General features: G+C 39.7%; 1 protein-coding gene across 1 annotated transcript in view; it reads left to right on the plus strand.

Moving 5' to 3' along the window:
* The window catches only part of LOC307130997 (NACHT, LRR and PYD domains-containing protein 3-like), an 80,615-nt gene extending 59,920 nt beyond the window's left edge, over positions 1-20,695 (plus strand). The window contains exons 10-12 of the mRNA XM_079824361.1: positions 15,458-15,628; positions 18,259-18,437; positions 18,538-20,695. Of these exons, the coding sequence (XP_079680487.1) occupies positions 15,458-15,628; positions 18,259-18,437; positions 18,538-18,539 (352 nt within the window). The 3' untranslated portion in view covers positions 18,540-20,695. The remainder of the gene's footprint in view (positions 1-15,457; positions 15,629-18,258; positions 18,438-18,537) is intronic.
* Positions 20,696-26,094: the final 5,399 nt, after the last annotated feature.

The raw sequence follows: 26,094 nt of genomic DNA on the forward strand, positions 1-26,094 counted from the left end.
TAATTGAATGACGAATAAGTGACTATGACTCCTGTCCATCATCGTGTGCACACTGACCAGGACATCTGCAAGAATCTGCTGAAAGAGCTTTGAGTCGACCATTATTCAGTTTTGACTGATCAATGCATGACGCATTTTGTTAGTGGTGTGTGAATTAACGGGTGTGAAACAGTGGCTTAGCCATAATTTTATTTTTGAAGGGTCCCATCTAAAAAATAGGGGACGCTATATATTATATAGGCTATATATATATAATTCAATAATTTAGCCTACTTAATTTTGTTATCACGGGAAATGATGCGCTCGAAATGTGAATAATTGTCTGTCCATTATTTTGCGTGACCATAAAGAAAAATGCCACGTCAATATTGAAAATGTTTGCATCTTAAACCATGACGGCAGGCCAGTGGATATCATATCACAATGTGCAAACTTTGCGCGAGAGTTATGCTGGTGAGGGTCTTAAACGCCAGTCAATTATTCAAAGTGAAAGTAAAAAACTAACCGTTTATCTGACTCTGCATCACGGGCGCATATTCTATTAGAGATGACGAGATATTAATCAAATTTATTTTTTAATATTTCACTAGTGGCCTTGTGGGGGAAAAAAATCGTGAAGTGAATCGAGAAGTGATGTGTGCTTGACAAGCTTACACCTCTGTTTGCCGCTGTGCGCTCAATCCATTATTTTATTTTAAGCAGTCAGTAATCTGGGGGGCCGGACATGTAAATGAAGGAGCCTCGTGGCTATGGCCCTGGTGTGAAATGCCTGCGAATTACATTGTTTTTTCCGATCTTTTATATTTGTACTTTTTGCACATAAATTGGCTTATTCTTACTGTTGACATTGAAAAAGAAAGTTTTTCTGAGGGTTTAGTCAATTAACTTCTTGATTGCCGTTTTGACAGTTTCCACCTGGGCATTTTAGTCATATTTGCTAATTCTCTTTAATGTATTTGCCCTGTTTTTATCCAATTTCCTGAGATTTTTTTGTTTGTTTTTCATCAATGGGAAAAACTGATCATGATCATTATGAACTTTACTCCAGTCTAGTACAACAATGTTCCTCAAAGTCAGTAAAGTTGATAAAGCCAAATTAAAATGTCATTGAACAAACTAGATTTAGGCTAAGCCCCGAATCTTTAAAATGTCTGGCTCCGCCCCTGGCAGATACATTATTATACTGTTGTTTTTTATTTTGTTTGCCAAATAACGTATTTGTCCACTCACCCAGCCCCCAACCCCACTGAAAAAAAACTTCAGGCGCAGGATTTTTTTGTTGCTTTAACCCCTGAATGAGATAACTGCGCATGTATCTGTACACATGTGATAAGCGCTGTTAGCAGAGTTATTGAATGCTATACGTCTATTGCATTGTCACAGAGTGTTTTGGGTTGTTTAATGTTCATGTTTTTGAGTTTGTCATGTTCAATGTCACGTTTCCTGGTCTTGTCATGTGACTCCCATGGCCTCATGTGATCTTGTGTCTTGTTCTGTCATTGGTTCATTGTTTAATCACTGTGCACAGGTGTCACTTGTCCAGTCATTAGTCTCTGTGTATTTAAGCCCTCATGTTTGCCATGTGTCCTCGTCTGATATTGAATGTTGTAACCCCGTGTTGGTGAGTTTTCTGTTATAGTCAAGTCTGTTTTCAAGCCAAGTTTAATTAAGCCAAGCCAAGTCTTTTGTTTATTGTTTGTTTTGCCAAGTCTTTGTTTTATGTTTATAATTTGGAATAAACTGCAGTTGGGTTCTAAACTTGCCTCTTCATTCACGAGTTCACACTTACATCAAATTAAATAGAGTAAATATTATGCGTATTTGGCGTGCTGTCCGGGGGAGGGCTCCGGGCTCGGAATTTTGCCCGAACCCAGAGTACCCCCCCGTGATGGAAATAGTCTAGAACTAGACTACATATATTAATTTGATGTCTTATGTGAGTTTAATTAAGTGAGGAGAAGGGGTGGTGGAGGGATGCTAAGAAACTGTCAACGACAGGAAGGTAAATCGGCAGTCTATATACACCTCCTATCGTTGATTTTTTAATGAGCTCCTCTTGTGTTCAATTAGGTTTAATTATCTGGGTCTGCTCCACTTAACAGTTTTAATTTCCTGAATGTGTTCCTCCCGAAATTTGTTTATAAAACATCAATTCACGAGTTCACACTTACATCAAATTAAATAGAGTAAATATTATGCGTATTTGGCGTGCTGTCCGGGGGAGGGCTCCGGGCTCGGAATTTTGCCCGAACCCAGAGTACCCCCCAAAATGCAAAAACAGAGGACAGCCACCAAATCCCCCCCCAAATACGCAGATAATTGGTAGGCTGGCGTTTTGATGAGCCTGGTTGCTTGGCCCGGAGGGCCTGTTGCTTCAGATGGGAGCTGCTCGCGGCATTGGGCAGGCGAGCCCTACTGGCTGATGGCTGGAAGCAGCCTTAGTTTTGAACGACTGGTCAGGAAGGCTCTTGCAACATCCGATGGGAGGCCAATGCTCACTGTATCAGATGGAAAGCTTTAGCGGCTGATAAATGAAAACAGCATGGTTGGAACTACAGTTTGGGAAGGCTCTTGCAACATCCAATGGGAGGCCAATGCTCACTGTATCAGATGGAAGAACCCTACCGGTAGATAAAATAGGAGCAGCAAGGTTTGGAACGACTGGACGGGAAGGCTTTGCAACATCCAACGGGAGGCCAATGCTCACTGTGTCAGATGAAAAACCCTACCGGCCGATGATGAAAAGCAGTATAGCTTGGAACGACTGGTCGGGAAGGCTTTTACGACATCCAATGGGAGGCCAATGCTCACTGTATCAGATGGAAAAACCCTACCGGCCGAAAATGAGGAGCAGCATGTTTTGGAACGACTGGTCGGGAAGGCTTTTACAACATCCAATGGGAGGCCAATGCTCACTGTATCAGATGGAAAAACCCTACCGGCCGATAATGAGGAGCGGCGACTGGTCGGGAAGGCTTTTACAACATCCAATGGGAGGCCAATGCTCGCTGTATCAGATGGAAAAACCCTACCGGCCGATAATGAGGAGCGGCGACTGGTCGGGAAGGCTTTTACAACATCCAATGGGAGGCCAATGCTCGCTGTATCAGATGGAAAAACCCTACCGGCCGATAAATGAGAAGCAGCATGTTCAGGAACTACCTGGCCGGGAGAACCCGTGTTGCCTCTGATGGGAGCTCATAGCACCTGGCGGAACGGGCCCTACTGGCTGGTAAGTGTGGAGCAGACAGAATTTGGAGTGACCGATCGGGAAGGCCTTTGCGTCATCCAATGGGAGGCCAATGCTCGCTGTATTGGACGGGGAATAAAAGCCCTACCGGTCGAAAAAGAGGAGCACATGATTTATTCCGCCCTACCAGAGGGACACCCTACTGGCTGTAAACGGAGGGCGCGTTGTTTGAAACGGCCGGTCAGGAAGGCTCAGGCCGCATCTGGCGGGGAGATCAATACTCGTGACGACAAACAGGTGAGCCCTACTGACCGATAGACGGGGCGACGCAATTTAAAAAGAAACGACTGACCGAGGGGGCCCACCCAGCCTCCACCAGGAGCATTTTCTGGCTTCAGGGGAGTGGGTCCTATCGGCTGACGGCTCGGTAAAGGAGAATTGGAACACCCGGCCAGGAAGCTCTCGCCGACATCAGATGGGAGCTCAATACTCGCTGTATCAGATGGGTAAGCTTCGCTGGCGGACAGGTGGAGGGTAAAGCATGCAAGTTCGCCCAGGAGAGCTTTTGCAGCATCCGAAAGGAGATCAATACTCGCGGTTTCGGGTAGCCTCGCTGGACGGCGGAAAGCAAAGTGGATAGACATAGACCTGGAGAGCTCTGTGGTGTCCGAAAGGAGATCAATACTCACGGTATCGGACAAGCAAGCCTCGTTGGATAGAAAGAGAAAAAGATTGATAGCGACTTGGAGGGGCCTCGCGGCATCCGATGGGAGAACAATTCTCACGGCATCGAAAAGGCATCCTCGCTTGTCAGGGAAAGAAAAGATGGAAGCTGGCCTGGAAGGCTTCCACGGCATCCGACGGAAATCAGCTCAAGGTGTCGGATGAGTGGGCCACGCCAGATGAAAAATAGGGAAAAGGAAATAGCCACTATCCAGGAGAACTCTTGCAGTGTTCGACAGGAGATCAAGACTCGCTGTGTTGAACAGGTGAGCCTCGCTAGATGGAAAAAAGAGAGAGATAGGATAGGGTTTTTATAAGGGTTGTTATTTAATAAGGGTTTGGTGAGCTTTCTTGGTGTGGTATCGGTCGGTCCTAATGTAGCTTTGAAAAGCGTGAGAAGACCATCTCCCGAGAGCTTGGATCTGCTGCTGGGAGTCCTTTTTGCGCTGCAGTTGTTGCCGCCCCAATGCGGAAGGAGTGGCTAGAAAAGTTTTGCGCTGAGATGCCTGTTTGCTGGAGAACAGATTTGAGCTGCTTTTGGAACCAGAATCGTGTGATGGGTTTGTTAGAGGAGTCTACAAAGAGGGGTTCAGACAGAGATTTAGCCTGAAATCTCCTCATTTGGAGGTATGCAAGAACAGTTTGGAATGGTTGAATTGGGGAGGAGATGTTGAAAATGTAGACTAAATGGCCTTTTTTAACTTGGTCTGTCTTGCTTCGCTTGATTAAGTATGATATGGTTTCATCGTCAAGTACTGATAAGTCTGAAACAGTGGGGTGGACTTTGTGGTCGAATTTGGAGGTGATTGCGATTTCTGAGCATCTAAGAAAGCCAAAGAAAGCCAAGATAAACATGGTATCCAGAGTGCGGGCTGTGTCAAGGGGTTGATATCCTGTACGAAGGGTATGAATGCATTTTGTGAGTAAATCTAGAGTTATGGGTTGTCTACTGTCAGGGCGGGTGGGTTGTGATCGCTGAATTCCTCTGATCAGGAGGGAGGTTTGGGAGTTTTGATCTCCGGAGATGAAGTGCCATAAATTAATTTGTGGAAAAAATTGAAGACCGCTCAGGTAGCCTTTGATGGACTCAACTTGGAAACTCTTAATATTGTTGAGATAGGAGATAAGAGGTAATTGAGAGGAGAGAAAAATCAGGGAACTGCAAGCTATATGAGAAGTGGAAAGCTTTAAAACATCTCCAAGCTGTCACATATGATTGGATTGTTCTGGGGGAAACTGCTTGGAGGATACTGTTGAGTGATGCGTCCAAGAGGGGTTTTAGCGGGTGATTTATGGAAATATCAGTTCTGAATAGTGAGGTACTGGAGTTGGGAAAATATCCGCCTCTGGAGCCAATGTCCTGAATTTCTGAAACAGAAAACGAGACAGAGTCAGCAATTAGGTTTTCGGACCCTGGGACATGTTTTGCAGTAATAATAAATTGATCACGAGCAGAGATCCAGATGAGACGTCTTAGAAAGGGCATTAGAGCAGGTGAATGAGAGCGGCCTTTATTAATGCACTGGACTGTTGCCTCGTTATCGCAGTGCACTAATATGCTACTAGCCATCCATTCTTTCCCCCACAAAAAGCCGCGACTACAAGAGGGTAAAGCTCAAACAGAGCTGAGGACTGTAGCATATCTTGGAACTGTGGTGGCCATGGAGACGCGAACCAGCGTCCTTGATAGAATTCCCCAAAGCCAATTGAAGAGGCTGCGTCTGTGAAAAGTTGGATGTCAACAGGGGAAGAAACGAGATTGTTATAGAAAAGACAAGCCGTTCCACTGGTTTAGGAATGTTATCCATAGCCTAAGTTTGTCGCGACACGCCGTGGTTATTGGAATTTGGTCCTCCAGCGCGTGAACCGAAGATGCAAGTGAGAGAAGATGTGAGATGAAAGGGCGGCCTTGCGGAATGATGCGCATTGCGAAATTTAAGTGACCTAGCAGTGATAGGAGTTCGTGTTTAGAACGGTGGGAGTCATCTAGAAAAGTAGGTGCAATGAGAATTATCCGATCTATTTTCTCGATAGTATGTCGAAAATCTTGGGGCTGCTTTTACAACCGAACGGCGAAGTAGAATTTCTAACACGTTGTGGAAATATGTTTTCATCATTTCAAGTTCGTCTTATCACTGTATGAGGATGTGATTGACTATTTATGATTGAAGTATTTATTTATTTTATTTTTATTTATTTAATGAGGACACATTTCACAGTTCAAATAATACACACATATTAAAAAGAACAATTGCTGGAAAAGTGCACTTACACACTGTAATTGTCTTACACACTATATTTAACAGGTATTGCCTGTTGTTTGTAAATGAAAAAGTTATAGTGCTTTATCCAAAATAATTAAATAATGATAGCAAAAACAAGGTGCAAAGCAGTTTTAGACAGAGGTTAAGTTACCATATGCAGCTTGACTGTCTCTTATAATAGGTTTGAATTTAGAAGAACACTCTGCCTAACTTTGTTAGGACTCCATTGTATTTAATTTGTAAACAAGGTGATAAAGAAAAAATGACGTAGCCTAATCAAACTACAGCAAAGGTGAAGCAAGCGACTCCTTTTGAATCGCTCTAGCGGTTCTCGAATCTCAATTTCGTTCTCGTTGTTGAGTCAAGAATCGGTTGCTGCGGTTTTCGGATCAGCAGTACACTGAACCGAGAACTGTTTATTTCGGACATGTCCGATTGAGAACCAATGAGCTGATGATACGGAGCGACTGACTGCATGGCGAGTCTCTCTGAACCGAACGAACATTTGCTGATATGAGCGTGTGTCTGTGAAACGACTCCGACATGAATGCGAAGAAAATCTGGCGAACCGTATTTATTTAATTACAAAAACATAGTAAGTGGATCGTGGTTTCTTCACTGATGAAAACTGATTTATTGATTTTATAACTGTAAAGATCGTTTGCAACACTGCATTTGTTTGGATGCTTTAGATGTAAAACTTTGTAATAAACTATCATATTATGATGATATTTTATCTGACTGATGTTATGATTACTGACTTTATATATTTTAATGTGTAAAGTGTGTTTATCCAGCCCGCAATAGACATGACGTAATTACGTCCTTGTGAAATGACGTCATTACGTTTGAGCGCAAAAGAACTGGTGAACCGATTGTGATCCGGTTCATTGGACGGACTGTCCGAAAGAACCGGTTCGCGGAAAAGAACCAAACTTCCTATCACAACCGGGCAGGGAAGGGAAGGGTTAATCTTAGAACATAACGCAGTAGCATGTGCTATAGACCTGCCGACTGCACGCGAAATATTCCTGCAGCCTAGAACATCCTGCTGTGGAGGTCCGTGTCGAGAGCGACCCAGTAAGCGCACTGGTTCCACTGGGTTAGCCGCACGGCACACTTCTCAGAGAAGAGTTTGTGGTATGTGTAAAAATGACCTCCTCCATAGGACAGCGCGAGCTCGGCTATGATTGCCAGATAATCATTCAGCTCGCGGCGCCTTAGTGGGAAAACTGAACATATGATGTCCGTGAAACGGAAAAAAGCAATCGAAAATTCAGGAGAAGAAAGTAAGCGGGATGAATGTGGGTTGGGGTTTTTTAAAGTGACTGAAAAGTCCCCGCAGTCTATTTGACGGTTTATGTCTGACACAGGAAACAGAGAGAGTGATGACAAATCAATGTCCAAACCTGCCAGGATCTGTGCCCTGTTTTGGGCCACTGGAGGCGGCTCAGAGGAAACAGCGTTAGCTGGGACAGGCATCGGTGTTGCTGTGAGGAGAGAGAATGAAGATTTAGTTTGCAGAAGGCGGTTGGAAGAGAGAGGAACCGGGGCTGCGTCTGGAGCTTGGAAGGAAAAAATGTTAGGGGCATGAGAAAGAGAAGGATGCATCTGAGACGTATGCTCTTGTGCTGCTGGTAGAGGTAGCCCTGCGTTTGCTGGAGCTGCAGGCCACTGAAAAGAATGAGTGTTAGTAAATTGTTGATAACTTGGAGCTTGGACCGCTAGCAAGCTCGCGCTAGCATCTGCGGTGGGAGCTGGAGGCCACTGAAAATGCAAAGGATTAGGAACTGGAGGAGGAATGAGCTGAGAGGCTGAGAGGAGACCTGTGGGCCCAGCCCCAAACATCTCTGCGCCTGTAGAAGTCCATGCTAAGAAACTGTCAACGACAGGAAGGTAAATCGGCAGTCTATATACACCTCCTATCGTTGATTTTTTAATGAGCTCCTCTTGTGTTCAATTAGGTTTAATTATCTGGGTCTGCTCCACTTAACAGTTTTAATTTCCTGAATGTGTTCCTCCCGAAATTTGTTTATAAAACATCAAGTGGATCTAATGTTACATGCATAGACTCAACTCATGTAAACAAAGGAGATAACGTCCACACTTAGACTTAACAAGCCGAGATCTCTGGTTTCAGCATCTGCACAACAGCGCTGCAACCGGAGTTTCTAAAAATCTTCACCCTGGCCGGAGTTTTCAAAGTCCGGTTTCAGTAACCGGATACTGCGTTTGCCTGTGGACGAACAGCCAAACCGCCTAGAAAAAGCTGCGGTTTTGAAAATACCCGTGTGGCCTAAAGGCCCTTTCACACCGGACGCCTAACGAAAAAGCGAAGCGGAGAAGCAAATATTTAGTGTGCAAATAGTTTGTGTCAAAACCATTCACATCAGCTGCGACACGAATTTGCGACGTCTGTGACGTTTCAGAGCTCCAACATCCCAAAAGGTTTGCGGCGAGAAAACACGGACACTTCATCATTCAGTGAAGATGAGCTTTTCATTTCATTTAAAAGACAGAGAAGAAGGTTTTGGGTGCACTCAGTCTTAAAGAACAGAGAGTCTGAAGGGGAGTATGCTAATCTTGTACAGGAGCTAACACTGCATGAAAAGTGGGATTTTCGACCCCGTAAACGCCTGTATACTCCTGGAAATCTCCCTAATTTTCGGCAGTTTTCGACAATTTAGAGGCAGCGAACGTCGCGTTCGTCTGTGCCACAAATTGTCGTAAACGAACCATGACGTAGGTGGAGAGCCCCCCCGCTGAGAGACCGCGCGGAGGTGCGACGCCTCTAATTAGCATATGAATAGCAGCGAAACCAGAGCGTCAACGGCCACACTTGAATTTACTCACTCACTATTGGCTGAAGCCACTACATTTAAAAAAGAAAAATCCCTCGTGATTGGTTGGCAGATCACTGCAAACCAATCATTATTGGTCCCCCTGGCTCATTATAAATGTAAACCCCAATAATAATAATAAATATATAATTTATGTTGTAATAATTTGTTTCATATTAATGCTATTGTGCTATGAAGTATTCATACCATCAAGGAATATATGGGAAAATTATACGGACCGTGCCGTTTATTCAAACAAGGGGCTTCATTTATAAGCATACAGCTGTTCATTCAAAGAAAGGGCTTCATTTATAAAACACAGCGGTTTACTCAAAGAAAGAGCTTTATTGTTAAACACACAACTATGTACAGTGCAGCAGTAATGTCTCGTAATGTAATGTAGAGTTCGGCGTGCTCCAGGCTGCGAGAGGGCGGTGGCCGCACAATCCATCCAGACACCCCGTCAACAAAGCCGTCTTCCTCGTCAGACATGAGTTCAATGGTCGCGGACTTCCAAACGTCCACCTCATCCAGCACACTCTTGCTTCCAGCAACTGTAATACAATCCATAAAGACAATAAGCAACCTGAAAAATACTCACATTGACAAAAAACGGCTCTAATATAATAAATCTTACCCTTTTTCTTCTTGATCGACTCCGAGCTAAACTTCGCAGTTTCAGGTTGTTTGTATCTGAAGCTCCGGCATGTCGATTCATAATACGTCTTACAGGCAGCTGGAAAACAATTACATGAGACTGGTATTAATAAAAACAGTCACGGTAAAATTAAACAAGGAATGAGAAACACATTAGAAGTTACTTACACACAATTTCGTCATGATCAGCGGTTAAATCTGGACTCGCGGAAATCGCTCCAAGCAGAGCTCACGGCTTCGTTATGAGGCGAGGATAGTCTGTGTAAACAAAATGTGCAGTTTTAAGCTTGGATCTATTAACGCATCCATTTCCTTATCCCACACAGTCGACGCACAGTTTTAACATGTTAAGAAGACACATTTGAACGTGTTTCTTAACGCGCACATTCTGTACATGTCGAAGTGTAATTTTTTTTTTTAAAGCAGACTTACCTTTAGATGTAGCCTAGGCTACATACATATTAATATAAGATATTAATTAATTGCTTAACTGACTACTGTGCTAGAGTAAAGTAGCCTAATGTTACAATGTATATTAAGTAAATGCTTAATATTATACAATTATTATAATTTATCTATATGGGTTATTGTTTGTTTTTTAAAGTTAGGCTATATATAATTTCTAAAAGTATAGGCTAATTTACACAGCACATATTTATAACTGAAAACACACACAACTTTATTCACTTTCACATAATAATGTTTTTGTAATTTGGTGTTTAGTTTGTTGTATAGTTTGTTTATACTGTTCTGTCTCTGTTTTGTTTCCAGGAACATCTGATGAGTGCTATAATAAAATGACTTCATTATATTTAAAATATGTTTTGAAATTCATTTTATTTATATTATTAATATTTTATTTACCCATAAACGTGTCTTTAGGAAGCCATAAGTTATAGAGACAAGAATAACTTTTGCCATTTAAATGCCACATTCATTTACTGAGGACCCATACAGCCAATGATCATGTGTGAAAACACATACATAAATTGATCACTTAGAAATCAAAACTAAGGTTTGAGAAAGAAAGAATATGCATACAACAAAATATATTGTTTCATAGCAGCTTCAGTAACAAGTTCAAAACAAATTCTGCTGTAAACCGGCTCTAACAAGCCAATATAGTGTCAATATTCAGCTCAAGTGACTTTAGTGTTGATTCAGTTCAGTTGATTTCAGTTCAACTGTAAATTCCTCAGTTGTGCATTGTGTGTAGTTAGATATATGCAAAAACAACATTTTTGGAAATAGTTAAAATAGTTTTGCACAAAGTGTTGCTTTTGCAAGAGATGTCTGATGTTTTGTGTGTAGAGTTACAAGAAATGGAGCCATATTATCAGAAATTGTGTGTAAGCAATTAGATAAAACTGTAAATGAATCCAGTTTATTTTAGTTCAGGACTCATAGTCCAGGTGTTAGTAATCTGTGCTTAATCTTTGTTCCAGGCAACAATTTTTTAACTCACGATTAAATAGATTAAGGCCTACTCTTGGCATAATTTAAACCCTGTCCAGGAAACCACCTCTTGAAAATCTGCATTGATAATTCATTAAATGTGGTGTGAGCTCAATTTAAATGACAATTACAGAAAAACACAATCTGACTTAACTATAAACAAACAAACTTGTACTTTTCACATTTATGATTAATAGCCATTTAAAAAATCATTCACAGTGCAGGGTGGAAAAATTTATGTTGGTATGTAAACTGTATGCTTTACTTGATTTATTTGTGTGCTTTGTTTCATTGTCTTGTTGCATCACATAACCTCTCTAAAGGTTGAAGACATGAACTGCTGTCCTGTATTTTTTTATTTTTTTTACATAACATTGGTTATTGCTAATGACATACAGAGTAATTAATCTACACTGTGAGCCCGGACAAGTTGAATCTACTTAAAAAATTGGAGCAAACTGGTTGCCCTAAAAATTTAGTAATGTGTACTAAAACGAGTACATTTAACTTAAATTTAAGTTAACATTTTAACTTAAACTTTAAACTTGTTTTAGTCAAAAAAATTCAGAACCTAGATAAAACTCCCCCTGCTGCTACTCTGATTTGCATTTGTGTAGCTCACAGCATCTTCATTTACATGATAAAGCCTCCCCTAGAATTAAGGGGAGGGGGGGTCATGGGGGGACAACTGCCAAGCCAGGCCCACGTCAATTTCCGACAATTTACAGCAGTTTTCGGTGTTGCCTGCAAATTGCCGTGCACAGTCGTAAACCTGAAGTTTCACGGCAATCTACAGTGTCACATACTGACGAAAATCCCACTTTTCATGCAGTGTAAAACTTTATCATGGCCGGTTCTGCACTTACTTTCAAATGTCCGTGGGACAGTTTGAGGAGCTCCTCCAGAGACAGTAGCAGCGCATCTGACCAGACACACACACACACACACACACACACACTCACACACACACACACACACACACACACACACACACACACACACACACACACACACACACACACACACACACACACACACACACACACACTCACTCACTCACACACACACACACACACACACTCACACACACACACACACACACACACACACACACACACACACACACACACACACACTCACTCACTCACTCACTCACTCACTCACTGACACTCACACTTCAGCAACCAGTCGACCCGGAGCAGCTGTGTTTCCAGCTATGTTTCCAGTTGAGTCAATGTAAACATTTAAATTCCACAGTCGTACTGACGGAAACACATTCACTTTCTATAGTCGCGGACACAATTAGGTTAGAAAAAAATCAACAAGTTTTAACTCAAAGTTATGATATCGTAATCTGTAGGCTAGCCTACAGTGGGCAAACACAGCTGCATCTGTACAGCTGGAAACACAATTACAGCTGTAATCTCGTGAGAAATGCGATACCTGGCAAAGGTTAATGTTGATTGAATGGCTAGAGACAACAACTGGACATTTGGTCACCTTTGTTTGCTTGTATTTGATTGGTTTAAGCATTTTCTGTCGCTGCGAGTGTTAAAAAAAATAGACATCGAAACAATAAAATAAACATAGTTTTTTCGCCACAGCACATTCGCGTTCGGTGTGGAAGCTCTCATTACACAAACAGCTGGTCAAAAAATAAAACCATTATTCGCGCGTCAAAATCGCGTCCAGTGTGAAAGGACCTTAAGTCTCAGTGGCTCAGAAATAGTTCATAGAATGGCAGCAATGAGCCTCGCCAACTGTCAAAATATGAGTTTTGTCAGTTAGAGTTTGAACTGTCTTAACCCTCAGAGCCCGACGGCATCGCCCACGACGTCACACGGCACCTCCGATAAATATCTATATTATTTCATGAAACTTTTATCGATTTTCTTACCGTTTTTTCCAGCAGAAAGCTAACGAGCTAGCCATCATGGGGGTGTCTTTGGTGTCTTTGTAGCCTTTACAGAAGGTTTTCTATCCAGCCTGGAACATGTGCATCTTTTTGGAGTTGTTCAGCAATAAATCAAAACGCTTACATTCAAGATTTATCCACTTGATGTCCATAATTTATACATTTTCCGTCATTTTTGCCGCTAGCGCGATGCTAGCTGCCATTTTGGATGAGGGTTTGACCAATGACAGGTTGATCCGTCATCCACGTTGGTGTGCGTCATTACACATGAACCACGGCTCTGTTATTGTGAAGAGAGAGAGACGCACGGCTAGTGTTGAGGAGAGAGAGAGAGAGACGTGTTGCAGTTTTGTGGAGAAAGTTTGAGGAGAAAGTTTAAGGAGAAGTTCCTGATAGGAACTGTTTTGAGGCTTGGCACCAGTAAATATCCAAAATCCAAAGAGGCCAAAAGCGCCTGGACTTTTTTTGGAAAAATGTAAATAGTTTTGGTTCTGTATAAGTTATCATGTTTATTCCTGAGTTCCAGGACTCCAAAGACTTGAACAAACTGTTTTCCAGAGGAAATATGCTTAGCTTTTATTTATTTGTGTGTGTTTTCAATAAATATTTGAGTGATTTAATTTCTGTTTTATGTTTTCATTTGTCTTTATGGTCCCATAACTTATTTTACATTCAGGTGACATCAATGCAACACAAATATACTGACAGTGCAACTTGTCTTGAAAAAAAAGAGGTGTGTCAATTGTCTGTGCACAACAGGGTTGATGTTTTACAAGCTTTTTTAGTAAATAACACCAGGCGGAAAATTAATTGTAAAAATACCCTTAGGTCTTAAAGGTTAACTCGTCTGAACATTCCATCAATGAAAGTAAATGGGATTTTTCAGAGTTACGTGCGTGTGTGTGTGTGTGCGCGTGTGTGTGTGTGCGTGTGTGCGTGTGTGTGTGCGTGTGTGTGTGTGTGTGTGTGCGTGTGTGTGTGTGTGTGTGTGCGTGTGTGTGTGTGTGTGTGTGTGTGTGTGTGTGTGTGTGTGTGTGTGTGTGTGTGTGTGTGTGTGTGTGTGTGTGTGTGTGTGTGTGTGTTGTGAGTTAGGCAGAGATTATTCATGAGAAGTTCTCCTGTGTGTACAAACACTAAATAATCCACACAATTATTGGTGAATGAGAGCCAGTGTCAGTGTTTTGAAGGGTTTGAAGAGGAACTCAGGGAGATAAAGGAAAGAGGAGGTGTTAACGTTCAGATCACATCTTATGATACATTATTGATAGATTTATTGATACAAAGTATATGCAGAGGGGGAGCCAGGATATATTGGTTTACATTAATCAGTATCTCTGTTCACATACAGGAGATGAACAGGAATACTAGTGCAGAATGGTATCGTCTGTTGCTTTATGTCCATAGAAGTGTATCAGCATATGTGTGTGGTCTGTAACAAACAAATAAAGGATATGTTCTAACAAACAATGCTTCTTCTTATCACGATTACACTCATAACAACAACAACATAAATGGCATTAATAAGCTACTGGCTTCCCTCAAACATAAACACAATGTGTCACTTGTATATAACAAAATAGGGCATTATCAAGCATTATAAACAGCTTGCATTATTACACTACCCTGGATGAGCACTCAAGTGCTGCTATATTTCACATTAGCGGCCATTTTGTATCATTATTCCTTTAACATCTCTATTAAGAGAACAGCAATCAACTTAGCTTGAGTAACAGTGAAATCTACAATACTCCCTTTCTCTCTGGACGCACACAACTTTAAACACTCAAAGTGACCTAATGATGACCATATAACTGCGGTCTGTCAGGGAATCTGTGTGGCTCGTCCTCGCTGAACACAGGCGATAGCGGATACGAGACTGATCGCGTGTGCACAGCCTCCACCGAATGGGCTGCGTTCAGACAAAATAAAGGGAGGGAGGAAAGTCCTATTGTGCACCATAAACTGTCCACTATTAATGAGACTTTCACACAAAAAGTCAATTTCAGCTTGAAACAGACTTGATTTTGGAGTTGACTGAGATGTAGTGACTGTTTTCAAACAGGTTTTCAAAGGAAAGATAAAACATTAGTTTTTAAATCCTGCATAGAATGAAATAATTAAGTTGACAAAAGTTGTGGTTTTCTTTTGAAATATTTAATGTATTAAATTCATGTCTCGCAAACAAATCACTACTTCATACATATTGTTACAGATATAAATACTGAACAATACACTGTTGTAAACGCTGTCATTAATTAAAATAGATTTAGCATTAGACAAAAATACAGATCCTGATCCATCAAACTTATTGATTTGTGCTTTAAGTTTGTACTTTCTCTGTAATAATGGATTCTCTGATAAACTGATCTGATCTGAACTGAGAGAGTGAAGAGTGTGTCATTGTTCTCTACAGGTTGTGTGATTGTGGTGTCACAGATGAAGGTTGTGCTGCTCTGGCTTCAGCTCTGAGATCAAACCCCTCACACCTGAGAGATCTGGATCTGACTGGGAATAAAATAGGGAAATCAGTGACTCTTCTCTCTGATGTACTGGAGGATCCTCACTGTAAACTGGAGAAACTGCGGTAAGATCATCTCTCTCATAGTCACACGTGTCTTTGTCTTCAGTAAAACATGTCCATTAATGTAAATGTTAGGACTAAAATGATCTTGTCAAATAAAATGTTATGTAAAGTCACTAAATCTCAGCACAAATGACTGAAGATGAAGTTAATTTTATTCATCTTCATCACATCACATGACATTTACTGAAGGTTAAGTTGCTTGTTTAGTTTGATTGAAACTCATTTACTTGGCTCTGTCTGTGTTAAAGTCTATTTTCATCTTATTTTTACTTGTTTTGAAATCCCATGAGCTCATTGTGTTCTCATAGATGTCATGTCATGTCATTTATTAAATTAATTTAACTGTGAAATACTGTAAACGACTGGAGATGAACCAATAACCTGATCTAATATCAGTTGAAGAATGATGTGCACAATAATTTATCTGACTTCAGTATAATTAATCTGACTCCATTACAGTTGTTGTTTATATGAAACGTCTTATTGTTTGGAGGTAAAATTCTTACTTAAATCTGATAGGAAAAAAAAAAAGATTTAACCTGAACGTCTAGATAACATTAATGTGTAAATAGTGAGGATCAACACACTGGTCTGCAGGATCATCAGTTTCAGCCTTTTTTCTCCAAGATCAGTTTAATTTCTTCTGATATCCTGTGCAAAGCATTTTTTAAGGAAATTAATGAAAGTGGAATACAAACGCCAAAGATCATAAAACTGGAGGTGAATGGGTGATGATCCAGAGGAAATGAAGCTCATTAACATTATCTCAATGCATGTGTAGGCTGTAGTTCTTACATGAAGACTTTGAATTTCTCTATTGAGTTTTTTACATTTCTATTCAGTTTATAAGCTGCCAGATGAGACCAAACATGACAGATTTATGTGTTTGATCACAAGAGTTAATAAATTATATGTAATGGGGAACACGTGGGTCTTGTGAAGCAAATGTCCTCCTGTAGGAGTGTATTAGAGGAGCAAGAGACTGTTTCTCCAGTCTGTGTGTTCAGTCCTGAAGCACATGACAGTTTCAAACCGCTCCATTGAGCATCAACATGCATAAATCTCCTTCTATCAACAGCAGTGTGTGACAATGCCTGTCATTATTTCTCCTCTCCTGGGGCCTCATTTATAAAACTTTGCGTAGGATTTGCGTCAGAATTGGCGTACGGATGAAACATAGGACGTGCGTACGCACAGAAATATTCGGATTTATAAAACCGTGCGCACGCACATCCTACGCAGTTTTCCCTTAATAAATCACAATCAATTCTAAATGTAGCGCAGCTTTTGCGGCTTCATGTCACGCCCATAGTTGCCCATAAATAGTCCGTGAAACGCCCACAAGTTAATATTTATAGGTTGCGAAATCATGGCAAACACAGAGAGGAAATTAAAAAAAAAACGTAACTTCACCCAATGTGAGGTAGAAGTTATCGTTGGCGAGGTTGAAAAGAGAAGAAAAGTGTTGTTTGGAGGGCACAGTGTGGGCATTACTAATGCCAAAAAGACACTTGAGTGGCAAAACGTTGCAGACGCCGTAAATGCTGTAGCCTCACAACCTCGGACTATCGCCGAAATAAAAAAGAAATGGTCGGACATCAAAGTCGAGGCAAAAAAGCGTCTAGTGCTCCATCGCCAGAGTGTGACCTCTTGCTGTTTGAAGATGCGTTCACTCCGAATCCTTCCATTCGCCACATCTTCTAGAGCACAAGATCAGCCATTGTGCGTCATTACGCATTGAGATGGGCATTTTATTTCCATCCATTTAATTGAATCTGACAAGCTACAGATGTCGTTTATAATCTACGTGGAAATGGGAAATACATGCAAATGTAATGTCTTGCAGCTTTCTGAATGGTTGAGACATACGTAATTTTATCAAAAATAAAACTAAAGGCAAATGCATGAATACCATGAACGTAGCTGATGAAGAAATTTTACTATGAAAACAACTTTCCCCAGTGGACAATTAATACATCTATCTATTTATCTATATATCTCCCTAATTATCTATCTATCTGTCTAATTGCATCTATCTGCTCCGCCAGACGGACACTTGACGAGAATATCAGTTTTGTACATTAGCTATTTCGTTGTTTACCATATTTATGAGGATGAATTGCAATGCATAACATGCCAATATTATTGCAGAACATATTTCACTTTTCTTTTTGCAAATATGTGTTAATTTGCATTTATTTTGTCATTTTCGTTTGATTTTGTTTGTTTTACACTGCAGATCGATCAAACGGGTGTTCGTGTAGGCTGTTCATTGTAAGACTTGTTTTGTGAAGTCTTAATGTTATTTATGAGAGGCATAGCCATTTCTTTTACACAACGGTCTACAGTTTCACACACTTTCACGTGTTTCTTCCATCTGCCGACGGTGTCGCCATTTCTCATTTCACCCGTTTTTGTGCGTACGCCTGGGTCAGAGTTTGCGTGAAGGACCGCACATTTTCCCGTCAAGTTTGCTTTTTATAAATACCAATTATTGCGTAGAGAGCGGCGTACGCCTTCTTTTGTGCGTACGCAACGTTTATAAATGAGGCCCCTGATCTGAGACCAGAGGGAGCAACAAACTACAGACACTTGAACTACAATTCAGACTGTGTCATTGTTCTCTACAGGTTGTGGTATTGTGGTGTCACAGATGAAGGTTGTGCTGCTCTGGCTTCAGCTCTGAGATCAAACCCCTCACACCTGAGAGATCTGGATCTGTCACTGAATAAACTACAGGAATCAGGAGTGAAGTGTCTCTCTGATCTGAAGGATGATCCACATTATGAACTGGAGTACATATACTATTGTGAGTATATTCTTATTTAAAGATTTTAAATTGACCCAAGTTTACACCAGCAGTAATGTCTCATACTCATATGTGACTGTGTGTGTGTGTTTTATTGTAGGACTCTCAGTATTTAGACGTCAGTCCAGTTTCCTCAGGATCAGCTGATGGTGAATAAGGAGCCGCTACAGAGACTGAAGACTGACGTGTGTGTGTGTGTGTGTGTGTACTTGTCTAACTATCTAACAGGGGACCTTGGTGTCATAACACACTCACTAACAGGGGACCTCTGAGCCAAGAGGGGACATTTTTCAGGTCCTCTGTTGGTCATGCTTTAAATCATGTTAAAATCAAGTAAAAACACTAAAAAAAACGCTCTGGTGATTTTTTTTACTTTTGACCAAGTGGGGACCTACAAGTGTGTGTGTTTAAATCATGTGAAAATTAAGTAAAAAAACTCTGGTAATTTTTTTTTAAACTTATGACCAAGTGGGGACCTAAGTGTGTGTGTGTGTTTAAGGTCATACTCAGCAGCTCCCCTGTAGGCTGGAGCAGGAACTGTAAGGGCTCTTAAACACACGTCGTTCACACTCTTCTATTGTTTGAATGGCCTGCTGTCCCAGAGAGACTCTGCTGTTTAACAGGCTGCTTACTAAAGGAACAAGCATTACATCTCTTTACTAGATACCCTGACTAGTTTCAAACTTTGCATTACATTACAATTAAATTCTACACAGAATCCAAGAAAAAAGGATTTAAAAATCTAAACAACCAGAATGTAATTAGAAGTTTTGTTTTTGTATTTTTAATTGTAACATATTTTAATGACAGTAGCCTGTATTCATTGAACATTATTTAATTTATCAAAATAAACAGAAAATAGTACAAACTTTACTATTCTTTTAAACAAGTGTTAAGACACTATTATTAAAAAAAAAAACATTTTAGCTCAAGTATTTGTATAAATAATGTGTGACTTTTGCCCCATGTAAAATGGGGTGTAAAAGGCCCAACTTACCACCTTATACATTTATGAGTTTTTTAAACAAACCAATTTTGATTTATTTATGATTTACACAATGACTCGGTCCCCTGTTAGATAGTAAATCACGACACCAGTGTGTTTGCGTTGTCATTTCTTGCCATAAACACACTGTGGAGATTTAGAGTTTTTATAGCAATAACTGAGTTTTAAGAGTTAAATCAAGCAGAAATATTTCTCTAATGTATTAATTGCAGATCATCTTTGAATAATGATTATGTTAAACACAATGACTCGGTCCCCTGTTAGATAGTAAATCACGACACCAGTGTGTTTGCGTTGTCATTTCTTGCCATAAACACACTGTGGAGATTTAGAGTTTTTATAGCAATAACTGAGTTTTAAGAGTTAAATCAAGCAGAAATAGTTCTCTAATGTATTAATTGCAGATCCTCTTTGAATAATGATTATGATTTACACAATGACTCGGTCCCCTGTTAGATAGTAAATCACGACACCAGTGTGTTTGCGTTGTCATTTCTTGCCATAAACACACTGTGGAGATTTAGAGTTTTTATAGCAATAACTGAGTTTTAAGAGTTAAATCAAGCAGCAATAGTTCTCTAATGTATTAATTGCAGATCCTCTTTGAATAATGATTATGTTAAACACAATGACTCGGTCCCCTGTTAGATAGTAAATCATGACACCAGTGTGTTTGCGTTGTCATTTCTTGCCATCTCAAACACACTGTAGAGATTTAGAGTTTTTATAGCAATAACTGAGTTTTAAGAGTTAAATCAAGCAGAAATATTTCTCTAATGTATTAATTTCAGATCCTCTTTGAATAATGATTATGTTAAACACAATGACTCGGTCCCCTGTTAGATAGTAAATCACGACACCAGTGTGTTAGCGTTGTCATTTCTTGCCATCTCAAACACACTGTAGAGATTTAGAGTTTTTATAGCAATAACTGAGTTTTAAGAGTTAAATCAAGCAGAAATATTTCTCTAATGTATTAATTTCAGATCCTCTTTGAATAATGATTATGTTAAACACAATGACTCGGTCCCCTGTTAGATAGTAAATCACGACACCAGTGTGTTTGCGTTGTCATTTCTTGCCATAAACACACTGTGGAGATTTAGAGTTTTTATAGCAATAACTGAGTTTTAAGAGTTAAATCAAGCAGAAATAGTTCTCTAATGTATTAATTGCAGATCCTCTTTGAATAATGATTATGTTAAACACAATGACTCTGTCCCCTGTTCGATAGTAAATCACGACACCAGTGTGTTAGCGTTGTCATTTCTTGCCATAAACACACTGTAGAGATTTAGAGTTTTTATAGCAATAACTGAGTTTTAAGAGTTAAATCAAGCAGAAATAGTTCTCTAATGTATTAATTGCAGATCCTCTTTGAATAATGATTATGTTAAACACAATGACTCTGTCCCCTGTTAGATAGTAAATCACGACACCAGTGTGTTAGCGTTGTCATTTCTTGCCATCTCAAACACACTGTAGATATTCACTGTATATATCGAGATGTTGGGGACACAGTTTTAGACCCAGAGACCAGATATGTTGAATGAAGACCAGGAGTCAAGAGTTAGATTAATTAAAGAAATTTACTGAAGAATAGTTTGCAGTTTCATCAGCAGAAGCCAGCGCCAGAGTCTCTAGTGGAATCATAGGCCAGACTCTAACTCACAGAGAATTTTGCCCCACCAGTTATACTGGTTACAAGGACATTGATTACATCAACAATAACAGATGGCCTAAGCCTTAATTCGCTACGGAGACCTAAAAGTCTAAACATTTGTCACACATGTATAGATATGCCGGAATGGCGTAGTTTAGTCGGGATGCTCGTCACAACATCCCTCCCACAAGGGTAAGATTGGCCTCGGACGCCGTAAAGGGCGCCTGCCTGTCGGGAGGGGGTCAGGCCCCGATCAGATAGCTCCAACAAACCTGCACAGAACTTGTAAAGACACACATACAAGCACTAGGGCATCACACTCTAATTAATGTCAGGGGATTATGACCGCTTATCTAGAGAACACTCAATACCCAAACAACGACTCCGTCATAACTATCGCGAGAGGGAGCCATGCATGGAGGTCAACCCAGAGCATCTGGGGAGACTAGTTTTAATACTACAAAATCATCCTCAAACTAAATATATAAAGGTATGAAATCACACAGAATTACAATCATCTCTAGATTAAATATGAAAGCAGAGAAAGAGATATTTATTTTGATTATCCTTGATTATTCAGGTTATGGATATAATAAAAAGAATAATTGAAAAGGATATGTGTATAAAAGAAGAGACAGGTATCTGACCTGCCGCTTCACCTGCTGCTTCAGTCCCCCCTTTTAGACCAATGAGTGGTCCCATACCGCACATCTGGTCTACCAGTGAGGTCACTACGGAAGGTCAAGTGGTGACGCATGCTTCCCCAACGGGTCACATTTGTCGCTTCACCTCATCACGGACATGCTGGCCACTAAAAAGACCAGTCCCCGTTTTGAGGCTCTTTACCCCTTCCACTCACAAACAGGGCCCCAATGTTCTTCTTTTCTCAAAACTCCTGATCAACATACTGATAACGTGCTTTCTCTCATTGAGAGGGGAACAGACAATATAGTACAATAGTTTTCATACAATTCTTGAGGGTTTCAGTAAAAGGAAATATAAAATAAAATAAAATAAAATGAACGACAAATCCATATTTAATCTCTGGAAGCCGGGCTAAATGAGCAATCTCTGTTGCTGCATTCCCATCAATTTAGAGGTGTGTGATGCCTCCAAAATCTGAACACATGACTGAAATTTCCAAGGTTAAATTGACCATAATGATCTCAGCTGACCCTTGAATGCCAATCTTTAAGGTGTTTCCTTGCTCTAAATTTATGCGGTATTTGGTGAGCGGTATAGAGGGGCCAATATTAGGGCAGGGGCTGCTGTGTCCAGTCTTGACCTTGGCCCCTACGAAACACAGCTTCCCCTCCCCACAGTGATGCTGCTGGCCTCACAGACATCTGCCTCACCTCTCATACACACCTCACATAAAAACATCCCACTTCTTGGAGGTGCCCCAATGGCGGTGACCCCCATTGGCTTAGGTTGTCCTCCGCTGGCCAAAAGAAGAAGAGCTTACCCGTCATCGGGGAATCACCTCATGCTCATTGGTCATCGCTTAAGATCTTTGACCCTCAACAGGATCCGATATTCTCTGGAGCTTTTTTGGAAAGTGCATTCAACAGTCAGCAGAGCCCCGGGTCTGCTTTCAAATGAGTAAAAACATCAGAGACAGGTTAATAATAGTTCCTGATCACACAGTTTTCCTGATACGAGTGTTCTCGTGAGACATCACACACGCCTAGGACAGACCCTCAGTCACCACTCAGAGAGCAAATACAAACTTAAAACAATATAAAGAAAGAAACAAAATCATACCTAGGGAGGATAATTCAATTCATGATAATAATATAGAAAGATAAATATTGACTGAGTCTTTGATTATAAATTTAATTAAGATATATATATACAATTATATTGGAGAGGCAGTGGATTCTAGAACCCACCCTTTAAGTTTCTGAGGCTAATGTTGGGGTATTAATGGTTTACCAATTTAGGCTGGTTCCTTATTTCCAATGCAAAAATAGGATTGTAATTACTTTTTCAAAACAGACCTTTTCAGGTATAAAACTCAATAGTGGCCTGAAATAAAAAATAAAAAGTAAATAAATAAAAATAAACAACAGAATAGTCCATCCAATTGCATTCAGTCTCTACATAAAACATCCTTCAGTTTACAGTCTACATACTTGTACCATCTTAATTACCTCACATCCTATATCTTCCTTCTACATACAGAACCAAACTAGAACATTCATCTCATTCATCTCAATCCATCTTATTTTCACATACTCAAGAACCTTCTTGTTAAACTTGCTATTTCCATCAAACTCATTTTCACTCATCATAGCCCACATAATTTTTAACCATAAATGAACATAACCAAAAAAAATTAATAAAAATAAAATAGTTAATGTTAAAACCTTTTCATCAAAATGACTTAATTATCAATTCGTATTCCATTCAATAAGCTTGTTCACTCATCTTTATCTTGTTGACATTATGCTTAATCATACTAAATACCAAATTATTAATCACCATGTTATTAGTAAAACATTTAAGATCATTCATCAGGGTTTTCCTTAAAGTACCCTTTTTTAATTTTCTTTTATTCTCAATGTCTTGTTCATTAAAACTCTTCAGGTGTAAGCTCCAAATGACCAAAATCTTAAACCTCTTAATTCATGTCACTTGGTAGTGATACTTCATCAAATCCTCACTAGCCTTATCTTGCCACTTACACCCAAACGTGTCATAACTTTACAAAGAACTTACAGATTTCATAATTTCCCATATTACTTTAAATTTGGACTATAAGTCATCGTCAATTTCTTTAAAGCTGTTTTTCCATTTAACTTTACGGGTGTTCCTAAATTCTATTTCACATCATTAATCTTTGGGCTATTTCTCATTATTCCTCTATCAAAAATATGGTCTGCAGATGCCACACAATATGATCATTATTGTTTCTTATCTCTCCTGCTCTGCAGAAACCCAAAATATTATGTTCCTCTTATCTCAATCCCAGTCACACAGAAAGACTTAAAGTCACTTGCTTCTTTAACATTAATTGTGGTTCTCTATATAAATCAAACTATCATGAAAAATTAAAATAAAGTAAAAATAAAACTTTTCCTTTTTAGAAGTTATCTCTTTGGTCGCCCTCCGGCCTTTCAGAACTTTGAGGGAGTCTCTGGATAATTTAGATTGTGACTTCAGCCAATTGGTCACTTTGTCTCTGCCGTCAAGTCTATAACATTTACGCCTACCATTTTTAATCAATTGACATTATTTAAATTTAAGCCCTCAGTTGAATTTAGACAAGGGTTTTAACCCATGATGGACGGCAATATTTAACTTTACAATTCCACTTTAACTAATCCAGAGAGTAATTCAAATCAACATCATAAATGACAAAAGTTGTCATAACAGACAGAGCTGGATAACAATCCATTTAAAGCTCGTCCCATGGTCTGGATCATCTTTTCACCAGATTCCTTCAAAATTATCAGTTTCTCTGATGGTTGTCGTTTACCTTAACCCATCTGTAATGGTCAAATACCCATTCCAGAGGTTAATGACACCCCCTCAGGACAGAACAGTTCTAGGAACACATACAACACTTACAAAACATAAAGAACAGTCACACCCACACACACATTAAACATTAATTGCTCATTCGCAAATTTTACTTTTAGTGTTTACTCAAATTATTATTTAAACTCAGTTTTTGCATCTGCTCATTATTAATTTGTCTCTACAAAAGTCAGCTGGATTGTTTTGGTTCTGATATCATTTTCTTTGTTTTGTTTCAGCTTTAGCAGGGCGATAACAAATTGCACCATCCCTGCTTCCACAAGCAGTCTCTCTCTCTCTCTCTAACCTTTTTAACAGTCTTTTCCCTAAAACATGTCTTATTATTTTCAAGTGATGCCATGTGCTTTTACTCATCAATATCTTCTATCATCTGTGGCACAGGCTCAGATATCAACCTTGAGCTGGTTTCGAAAGAGAGAGACTTCTATGCATTCAGTACTGGTACTGCATTTTCATAAACTTTCAACTTGTCACTCTAGCACAGCATAAGACTTGGCTAGAGATCACATTTATCTTCCAATAAACGTCAGACTTCACACTATCTCAGCGTAAGACCTGGCTAGAAATTAAAATTGTTTTCAAATAAGCGACAGATATTTTCCTTTTAACTCTATCTTTTGCCAGAATTGACGGTTCCAAATAACCATAATTTTATATTTGTCTTTTGCCCAAACAATAAATTTAACTTCAAACATCTAAATTGAGTCTGAGTTACTCTTCCAATTTTAGCCACAGCACCAGAAATGACATGGTGGGGCAGATTCAGATAAGCGAATTGTTTTATTACAGCTCAGCATGAGCTTATCTTTTGAAACCAAAACATCAGCTTCTAGGGTTTTTTTTTTTTTTTTTTTTTTTTAGCTATTAACACCAATTCTCCTACGGTGTTTTTACCAACATCCAGTCAAATAAACTTTATCAGAATTTTTCACGAATCATAGGAACAGGAACATTTATTATACATTTTTATCATTTAAACCCTCTATGTCTCTAATTATATAGTTACTGCCATTCACATTTTATAGTTATGTCGTTATTCTTTTAACCATAGTTTATTTTAAAATTATCATAGATCTTTCCTTTTAAAAGGAATTCCTTAAGACTTCAATTTAATGAACTTACTATTACTATTTCATTATTTTCAATCTGTGCACCTCTGTTTAAATTCCCGCAGTCTGATTCTCAGTCTGTGTCATTGACTATCTGCACCTGCTCTGAGAACAGAGCGCAGGATAGGAGGGGGCAGATAAGAGAGTGTAAATCTCTTCTTTATTTCTTTCTTTTTACTTTGTTTCGTTTACAGAATTTAGCCAGGTGCCCTGATTTGCCACAATTTTGCCACATTATGGGTTCACTGTTACAGTTACGTGCAACATGGCCCTGCTGACCACAAATGAAACCCACTCTGTCATTCAGTAACCTGCATGCATCAGTCTGGTCCCCAG

Source organism: Gobio gobio (genome assembly GCF_949357685.1).
Source record: "Gobio gobio genome assembly, chromosome: 8".
NCBI classification, from domain to species: Eukaryota; Metazoa; Chordata; class Actinopteri; order Cypriniformes; family Gobionidae; genus Gobio; species Gobio gobio.